This window comes from Chrysochloris asiatica, unplaced genomic scaffold, assembly GCF_000296735.1.
Source record: "Chrysochloris asiatica unplaced genomic scaffold, ChrAsi1.0 scaffold00350, whole genome shotgun sequence".
Lineage (NCBI taxonomy): Eukaryota > Metazoa > Chordata > Mammalia > Afrosoricida > Chrysochloridae > Chrysochloris > Chrysochloris asiatica.
The window spans coordinates 566,466-576,500 of record NW_006408868.1 but is presented as its reverse complement, the minus strand read 5'-3'; the positions used below and the strand labels follow the sequence as shown (position 1 = coordinate 576,500).

At 55.8% G+C, this 10,035-nt stretch overlaps 1 protein-coding gene across 1 annotated transcript; it reads left to right on the top strand.

The window, feature by feature from the left end:
- The first annotated feature begins 378 nt into the window (after positions 1-378).
- On the top strand, positions 379-6,152 carry DUSP7 (dual specificity phosphatase 7). The gene is made up of 3 exons (XM_006876016.1): positions 379-889; positions 2,324-2,758; positions 5,367-6,152. Exons 1-3 carry the CDS (start codon positions 379-381, stop codon positions 5,672-5,674), a joined length of 1,254 nt encoding a protein of 417 aa, XP_006876078.1. The 3' UTR covers positions 5,675-6,152.
- The last annotated feature ends 3,883 nt before the right edge of the window (positions 6,153-10,035 follow it).

Here is a 10,035-nt window from a genome sequence, read left to right as displayed (position 1 = left end):
AGACGACGGCGGCGCGGGGGCGGGGCGAGGTCCTGAGAGCAGGTCTCCGGGCGTCCGGGACTGTTAGTGTGCCAACATATTCCTTGGGGAGGGGTGGTGGAGCGCGGCGCCTTTAAGCCCGGGCGCCCGTCCCGCGGCCCCGCCCCCCGGAGGACGCCTCGGCTCGCGGCCGCCAGAGCCGCTGTTTAATTGGGGCTGTCAGGCCGCGGCGCGCGTGGAGGCTGGGCGGCGGGCGGGACGGAGGCCGGGAGGCCGGGGCGGCGGGCTAGCAGCTCCGCGGGAGGCAGGCGCCCTGAGACGCGGCTGGGGCCCGCGCGGCCGGGGCGCCGTCCCAAGGCAGGGCTGCCGGGCCCCGGCCCCGGGCCGCCCGCGCTCCCCATGAAAAACCAGCTCCACGTCCCCCCAGCGCGGGCGCACATGTCGGCCTCTGGGACGGCGGCGGCGGGGGGCACCGGGGCGGGGTCCGAGCCCGGTGCAGGGTCTGGGTCCGGGGCGGGCGCGGTGACGGGAGCGGGAGCGGGAGCCATGCCTTGCAAGAGTGCCGAGTGGCTGCAGGAGGAACTGGAGGCGCGCGGCGGTGCGTCGCTGCTACTGCTCGATTGCCGACCGCACGAGCTCTTCGAGTCGTCGCACATCGAGACGGCCATCAACCTGGCCATCCCGGGCCTTATGCTGCGCCGCCTGCGCAAGGGCAACCTGCCTATCCGCTCCATCATCCCCAACCACGCCGACAAGGAGCGCTTCAGCACGCGCTGCAAGGCAGCCACCGTGCTGCTCTACGACGAGGCCACTGCCGAGTGGCAGTCCGAGCCCGGGGCTCCCTCCTCTGTGCTTGGCCTACTCTTGCAGAAGCTGCGTGACGACGGCTGCCAGGCCTACTACCTCCAAGGTGAGGGCTTACTCGAGACCCACCCGCTCTCAGGCAGCTCCCCAAAGCCATCGCTCGAGGCTGCATCCACCCCTCGCGTTGGATTTGCCCGACTGGGCGCCACGTCGCCCCGGCCAGCATCCCCCCTCCATGGAGCCCGGTGCGGGTTTGAGCAGGCGTGGGGCCCGCTCTGCGCTGCCTTTCGGCACGATTCAAGTGGGCGGAACAAACTTTCCCTTGCCTGGGCTTTCCTTTTTTTCCTATTGATGGGGTGACGGCAACTAACTAGCCCCCCAGAGGGAGGAGGGGGTGTCTCTTGGGGCCCACGTCCAGTTCCCCACATCCAGTCGGGAATGCCCGTCACTTGAAGGACAGGGTCAGGACCGCGCCTTTCACAACACTATCCTGCCCCCAGGGCATGAGGACAGTTTGGGTCAGGGACTTCGGAAATCCCGGTGTGGCCCGTTCCATCAGGGATTGCGGGTTCTGAGAGGGCGCTTGTGGGGGGCAGGGTAGTAGTGTCTCTTGCTTTAGGCGAGTATCCCAGGTGCCCAGTCCTGGCTGCCCCGGTTCTTGCTGGAGAAGGGGGGTGGCGCCAGGGGGCGAGTGTCTACAGCCGGTGTTTCCAATTAACATTCCAAAATGGCCTCTCACTGGCAGCGGGGCAGGCAGGCAGGCAAGGAGGGGAGGGGAAGCCTGCGGCACCCTCAGGCACAGGGCCCAAGCCTAGCTTTCAGATGCTCCCTATCTCCCCTGTCCCTGTATATCCCTTTGTGGGCCCAAGAGTGGAAAGACTCTGTGTTCTAAGGAGGACCTCTGGAGAGATGGAGCTGGGATCCCTTTTATCAACTTGCCGCTGATGGAGTAAAGGGCCAGACAGCACCTTCACCCTTGCTTCCCTAACTGTGGTTGGATCGTAAAGGGAAAGCCAGGGCTAGACTCCGTCCACAGTCCCAAGCTCTGTCTGCCTCTAACTGACTTAGTGCAGCTAGGTTTTCAGCTGAGGGGTTTACAAACCCCACAAATGGGGTTATCTGCTTTTCTTTACCACTTAGCACTTACTGAACACCCCTGGATGCGAGGTGAGCACAGGGAATGCAGAAATGAGCTGGGCTATCTTCACTGGCCTTTGAAACTGCTGATAGGGTCAAGGGCCCTGGAGTTAGTGTCTTGGATAAGGGTATGGAGCTTTGCTTGGGTCTGATAATAACTTTCACTGCTGACCATGTGTGGGACCTTGGGTACATTACTTCACTTCTTGAGACCCCATTTTCACAGCTGTGAAGTGGGTCATAAGACAAATGTGAACATGTGAAAGGGTACAAGTGTAACATCTTGGCATGGCCCATGTTAGTTTTCAGTGTTGTGCTAATATGGGGAGCCCTGGTCAGGTGTATGTGCTGCCCACTGGCATTGGCAGCCTCTCATCCAGTCCCCATCTCACCTCGGACTCAGGTGGTTTCAACAAGTTCCAGACGGAGTACTCTGAGCACTGCGAGACCAACATAGACAGCTCGTCCTCCCCGAGTGGCTCACCGCCCACCTCAGTGCTGGGTCTGGGGGGCCTCCGTATCAGCTCTGACTGCTCAGACGGCGAGTCAGACCGAGAGTTGCCCAGCAGTGCTACGGAGTCAGATGGCAGCCCTATGCCGTCCAGCCAGCCGGCCTTCCCCGTCCAGATCTTGCCCTACCTCTATCTTGGCTGTGCCAAGGACTCCACCAACCTGGACGTGCTTGGCAAGTACGGCATCAAGTACATACTCAATGTCACTCCCAACTTGCCCAACGCCTTTGAGCACGGCGGCGAGTTCACCTACAAGCAGATCCCCATCTCTGACCACTGGAGCCAGAACCTCTCCCAGTTCTTCCCTGAGGCCATCAGCTTCATTGGTAGGTGCTGTGGTACGCTGGGCAGGGTGGGAGGGTGGGCGCGTCAAGGTGTGCACAGGACTCTGGGTGTCGCCCGCGCCCAACTGGGCACCTCTGAACCTGTCGAGGCCTGTGTGTGCTCTGCATGTGCCAGCATGTGCCTATGGGTGTACCCCTGGCTGCTGTGAGTCACTGAGGCTTTTGGGCCCCTCTTCTTGTCAGGGCCTTGAACCCTGGACTTCCCCCAGCCGCTAGCACCTCATGGCTTCTGCAGTCCAGCTTGTGTGTTTCTGTCTTTGCTGCTGTTTCAGGCTTAGCAAGCTGCAACATCACAGCTCCCAGACCTCCCACGGGCTCACTCGCTCTGTATCATGCCTCAGTACACGTGCGTCTCCAGAATGGGGTCCTGTCACAGCGCATCTTTGGGCCTTACTGTGTGTACTTTAGGGGACTGATGGGTGGGTGGTCCTGGAGTCAGAGCCCTGCCCTAAATAGTCAACTATCATAGTGTAACCCTAGGGTTCTCCCAGGTAGCCTGTGGTGCTTGCTTGAAGCATAAGGGGCACATAAAGAAGGTAAAGGAGGCTGAGGGAGCACTAATCCTACTCTCTGACTTAGAACCCTCTGAAGCTAATGCCCTGCGGTCAGCCTTGGTTGACCTGAGCTCCCTCAAGCCACCTTGTCAATGGCCTCCTGTTCTGTGGACTCCTTGGCCAGCTAGAGGCTTGTAGATTTCAGGTCACCTCTCCCGGTCTGCATCTTTCATCTGGGGTATAGGAAAGCAGACACAGGATCAGGACAATGGGATAACCCCTGGTCCTCTGTGCCTGGTGGCCTAGGCAGTCTTCTGCTTGTGGCTGTGTCTGGAGGACGGCGTTTTGGTGGTGGCTGGGCTGGGTTAGCTTTAATAACAGGAAGTGGGAGGCTTCCCCGCCTCATCCGCTTACTGGGAACCAAAACTAGGTGCCTGGCTGGGAGGAAGGAAGGAAGTGGAGGCCTGGAGGAGGGGCCGTGGCTGGGGCTGCCCAGAGCTGCTGTGCTGTGCCCTGCCCTGTCCTGCCCCCAGAGGATGTGGCCAAGAGGGCTTTGGGTGCTGCCTCAGCATTTGAGCTCTCCCCCAAGAGAGAGAGGAGTGAAGTGGGGAACCCGATTCTTAAGGGCTAAGCCTGTTTTGTGGGTGCCTTTATCTTTCCCAAAGGCCCCTCTATATCTCAGGGAGGGGCAGGTCAGGGGACAGAGCTAAGGGAACCTTTCCCCTCACATGACAAGTGAAGGAACTGAGACCTAAGCACCCCAGAGAGCTCAGGGGGGTGGGGTCAAGTACCAGCTTCCCCCACTCCTCAGTCACGCCCTGAAAAGGCTAAACATAAAGCCAAGGAAGCTCTTACCCTGTGAATTGTCTGGGACTGGCTTTGAGGACAAGGCGCTCCACATATCCTGGTGTGTTACTTACTGGAGGCTTGTCTCTACTTTCTCCACCCCCTGCTCCAGAGCTTAATGTCAGACAACAGGGCTGCACACATTTTGTCTCCTTCACTGCTGGTATTGCCCCTAGAGCCTTACCCATGAGACTGTCACCGACTGTGTTTAGCCATGAGGACCCCCAGAAGGGGGACCCTGGTTGAGTGCCAACTGTGTACCTGCCTCCCAGTGGGCTAGCAGTTAGGGAGCTGGGGACCTCAGTATTCATACCTCTGGCCCAGCTATAGCACAGAGAGAGGCAGCTACACCAGAGTCCAGCGGGAAGTGGTGACAGGAGTAAGGATTTAGCAGCTCAGCCAGCACTGATTGTGCTCTCCTGTGTGTCTGACAGAGGAATCAGAGGACCGCGAAGCAGGTTGTGAGAGTGGGTGGGAGAGGAGGGGTTAACAGAGGGCTGGCAGAATTTGACTGGCTGTGGTGAGAGATGTCATTGGCACATGGGCCTGCTGGGGAAGGTCTAGCAAATGGGCAGAGCACTGCTTTAAGTAAAGCCTTCATGTGAAACCCAGTAGCCCTGGCCAGTTGGTGCTTAACTTCATTCACCATCCACCATCAGGGTCTTAGGGACTTGCCAGGCCCCAGGTGTCTGCTCCCTTCTGGAGGAAACTCTCAGGCCTGTTGCCCAGGAGACTCAGGGAGTGCCTACAGGAGCTGCCCCAAACTCAGCCCCCAACCCCAGGGCATGGTCTGGTTGCTATGAGTTAGGAGTAGTCTCTTTGTGGCCTTGGGCTCATCACTTTGTCTCTGAGTCTGTTTGCCCATTTTTAAAATGACCTTCGTAGCTGTGGTGCAGGTGACCTGGGAAGATGGAGGTGACACCAACAAGACCAGTTAGAGTGCAGACTCGTAGCAATGATGGTACCAGCAGTGACCATAGTCATCACAGTAGCTCACATTTGTTGAACTCCTGGCCCAGGATCTTTCAAGAGTACTGAATAAAGAAACCCATTTTATAGATGAGGAAACTGAGGCACAGGAATGTCAGTGACTGAGCTAAAGCATGGTATTGCCGTCTCCATAGCAAAGTTGCTACATGGAATATGGCCAGGTCCCTCATGGAATCAGGCCATACCACCCTCTGTACCCAAGCCCCATCGGCCTCCCCATGTAGGGAGGCATCTCCCTGACCCATGCTCCTGTGTTTCAGACGAGGCTCGCTCCAAGAAATGTGGTGTCCTGGTGCACTGCTTGGCAGGCATCAGTCGCTCAGTGACGGTCACCGTGGCCTACCTGATGCAGAAGATGAACTTGTCACTCAATGACGCCTATGACTTTGTCAAGAGGAAAAAGTCCAACATCTCGCCCAATTTCAACTTCATGGGGCAGCTGCTGGACTTTGAGCGGACGCTGGGGCTAAGCAGCCCATGTGACAACCACACCCCCAGTGGGCAGCTCTACTTCTCCACTCCCACCAACCACCACTTGTTCCCACTCAACACACTCGAGTCCACGTGAGGCACCTCCCTACCCCTCCACAGGGCCAGGTGGGAGGGCCTAAGCCTTCTCCCGCTGACCTAAGGAACCCTCAGACACCGCCTGTGCCCGGCAGCCCAGACTGCTAGGCGGCTGAACTTGACTCGCCACCCGGCAGTGGACAGAGCCCACAGGCCAGGCCTCCCTCCGCAGGACTTTCTGGAGAGGTCTGAAACTCTCAGACATGTGACTTTGGGGGTCCAGCAGGCCTCACCCTTCTTTAGGATACTCCTTTCTGCTGATGGCCCGGCCAACTTGGCTATTTTTAAAGACATATTCACAGACCTGAGTTTACTTTTTATTTTTGTCAGGTAAATCAAAGCTCCCTGGAGTACAGAGTGTTCAAACTCTTATGATTTTTCTTTCTTTTTTTTTTTTTTTTTTTTTTGCTTTTTAACAAAAAGTGTTCTTTCCAGGTTACATGCAACAGTGGATTGTGTAAATCAGTATTTCATCCCTTCATCCTACACGAGAGAGACGTTCTCCATTTTGTTTTTCTATTTCAAAAAGTAATTATTGGTGTTTTGTTTTTTTGTTTTTAATGGAAAAGACAAACTCGTGTTGATCTTGACCAAATGCATTTTGCACATGTGTGAAGCCTCCGTTTTTGCAGCAGGCCCTTCTGGAAGGGGCGGCTCGCTGGTCTCCAGGCGTCAGTTGCTAGTCGGTCGCTGTCATGTCCACATCTGTCCCCTCAGCCCAGCTCACTCGGCATTGCATTTGCCTATGATGGTGGCTACAGTTGTGATTGGTGGATTATGTGAGTGGCTCTTACATTCTCTGTCCTCCCTGCCACCCTTCCACTCTTTGAGGCAGGAGGGAGTGGGCCCTGCCCTGCTGCAGGTAGGGTTATTGGGGGCTGCCAAGCAGTAGCATTAGCACTTGGGCTCAACCCCTGGGAGGGCCTGGGCCCTGGGCCCTTTTATTTACTCCACCTAATACTAATGTCTCTTTTTCTCTCCTGTCTGTTTGCAACTGGGAGTGGAGGCCCAGGGCCTGGGGATAATTTAGGTAGGTTGGGGCCCAGCCTTGCCTCTCCAGTTCCTTTTCCTTCCCCTGGCCATTGCTTTGATCCCGCTGCCAACTTCCTCCCCTCTGACCCCTCATTTTGCCCATGCCTACTACTACCAGGAAACTCACACCCATGTCTACCCCCTGGGCAGGAGCAGGGGGCTGAGGCTTAAGGGAGGCACCCTGAACAAGTGGAAGGGCTGTGAGACTCTGTCCCCCACACCCCACCCTGAGAATTCCACAGAACAAAGCCACGGATTCCGTTATCCCCTCCACTTTTATTCCTTTTCCACCCTCAGTTCTATCAGGTATTGGGACTGCCTGGAGGGTGAGCGGTCAGGAGGGAGTCCCTGAGGGAGCCAGCACTCAGCACGTGAGCGAGGCCACGGAAATTCGGCCCCCACTGCAGCTTACCTCACAGCGCTGGTGTTCAGGGATTCTCTAGGGCAGCGGAATAAACTCTTGCCACAATTGAGAAAGTAGCCAACAAGCTCCATGCCAGACATGGTTTTCTCTCTCTTTATTTTTAAAAAGAAAAACTCAGAAAGATGTATCGGACTTGTGTAAATTGAGGGTATGCCAAGAGGGTGGCCAGTTTTGCTTTATGATCTTATGAAGGAAAATTTGTGACCCTACATATATATATATATATATATGTCTATATATGTGTGTGTGTATGTATATATAGATACATACACACACACATATACACATACACACACACATACATATATATATATTATATATCCCAACCCAGCCACGGGACTTTGTTTAGATTGCAAATAAAGATTATTTTTTCTTTAAAATGAGTTGTCGTGTCCAGTAAAGGCTTGCGGTCTTGGCAGGTAAAGAGGAGACTCTATTGACTGGCCTCCTGTGTGTGAGGCATTGACCTGGTTCTATCTGGGGTCTGCTGGGAACTTGCTTTGAGGATCAGAGGTGGCCCACAGGTGGGAGCAGTCAAGGCCTCTGGGTGAAGCTGGGCTGGCAGCATTTCCCAAGCCCTTCAGGCACGGGTAGGTAGGGACATCAGGGCTTTCATTGTGAGGTTCTAATAATTTTCAGGGAATTGAGGTTCAGAAAGGTGGTGTGTGCTAAGGTCAAGATCGAGCCCAATTTCACCCAGCATTTCCCTAGGCTCTCCCCTTAGAAATTGCCCGAGGGCTCCAGGCTCCTGAGCTCACAGGTCCCCTGGTGCTCTAGGACCCTGACCCTTTTCTTGATATTGTGGGTGGAAGAGGGAATCCTGATCAGTGAGCTGGTCAGTCATGCTTTGTTCCTGAGTTGCTGAGTGGCCTAGGACAAGTCCCTGAGCCTCAGTACCACCTCTGTAAGATGAGACCAACTGCACCCAGACACAGTGCTTTCAGCCTCTGATCCTGGGGTGAGAGGGAGAAGTCTGCAGTGCTCGGGCTCCTGCAGGACTGAGTGAACATTGATCCTTGATCTAAGTTCCCTCGGGGGTCAAGGGAAGGAGCCTAGAGAAAGGCAGAGACTAGCTTGGTGGGGGGCTAAGGCTCCCTTAGGCAGCAGAGCCATGATAACAGCTGGGAAATGAACTTCTGGATGATTTGGATGAGTTCCTGCCAGGGACTTAGGAGGTCTGGTTGCTGACTCAGTTTCCTCATCTGCCTTTCCCTAACTATGCCTTGAGCAGACAGTGAGCAGCACTGGGCTGGACCCTGATAGAAGCAGGCAGAAAGGGCGACTCAGCCCTATACCTGGGATTCCCTATCAAGATACCCAGGCTATGCCATCTGTCCCATCTCTACCTCTGACCAGAACCCAGCCACCACCTTCATGGCTTGGGATGTGGCAAGGGATAAGGCAGGGGCAGATTCTGCAGTCAAGGGACCTGAGTTTGAGTCCCAGCCCTGTGGCTCTGCCACTTCCTCCCCAGCTTTCTTGTCTTTAGAGTGGGAGACACTACTGACCACGGCAATGGTGTGGAGGGGTTCTTGCAGTCTTGCAAAGGGGTGGGGACTGCGTTTGCTCTCAGACTCTCAGAACCCTAGTCCCTCTGTGCCAGGGGCAGGCAAGAGGGTGGGGGCCTGAACAGGCAGAGACTGGGCCTTTGTTCCCTCTTGCCGGGGAAGCCCGCGGGTACAGGGCTGGGGGCTGGGCCCTTGAAAGACTGAGTTAGTGCCTGGCAGTGCCAGTGTGCCCAAGCACAGGGTGGAGGGGAGAGCAGTCATTTTCTGAGCTGGCTTCTCAAACCAATGACTGGGGCAGGTTTGGGGACACTTGGGAGAATGCAAAGAGGGCCAGGCCAACTCTGCTACTTGCTTCCTGTGAAACCTCAGACAAGCCAGGTGGCTTCTCTAACCCTCAGTGTCCTCATGTGTAGAATTCCCACCCCGGCACCATGACTGGCTGTGGTTCCCTTTATCAAGGACAGAGGGCCAGGTCCTGTCCAGCTGGGTGGCTGGGGCCTTGGATCCTTACTCTGTGACCTGGGGCTAGGCCATGCTTACTCAGTCTCCCTCATACCACTCACTCTGGACTTCTGTTATCTCACCCTGGCTCTGACCTGCTGGCCTCCTGTGGGACCTGTTCAGTCTAGGCCATCTCTGGTCAGGGGATTAGATAACAGTGTTCCCCAAGATCCTGGGTGACCTAGCTTTCTGGACTGCATCTGCTTTGTCTCTTTGCCCCGAGTCCTATCTCTCTTCGTACCCAATTCCCTTTGCTTCCTAGATCCATGTTTCTGTCTCCATCTCAGCTTGGGCCCCAAGGACCCCATAATCCATATTATTAACATGCTCCGGGAGAAGGATCCAAGTTACTCACTGGAACATTCATCCAGTAGCCATTTCCTGTGCCTGCTGGACTGTCCCAGGAGTGGGAACATGCCCAAGGGAAACATGATGTCAGGCTGGGTGGCAGGATGATGAGGTCTTCAATTTATCCTCTGATAAATGAATCAGGTGCAAGAGCTGGAGTGACTAAGGCTGGATAGAAGGAAGAACTTACAGTACTGTGGAGTAGCCATCTTGAAGGGGGCCTTGACAAAGAGACCACAAAAGAGATGAGCATGTCCTTCCCCAGGACGGTCCTACCCTGAGCCTCAGGGAGGGGAGAGGACAACAAGTCTCAGGAGAGGGGCCTGCTTTAGTCAGCACCCATGGGGCCCTCCCTGGAGTGCAAACAGTCATCCTCATGAATGGAGCAGGGATGGGGGCAGGCAGAAGCCCATGCTGGAACTTGTCCCCCTGCCTACCACTGTCATATCCTGTCCCCGCCACTGTGTCTGGGAACACCAGCACCACACCAGAACCACTGGTGGAAGTCAAGAGGACCGGATGTGGAAGCCAGATTTCTAGGGAAAGAAA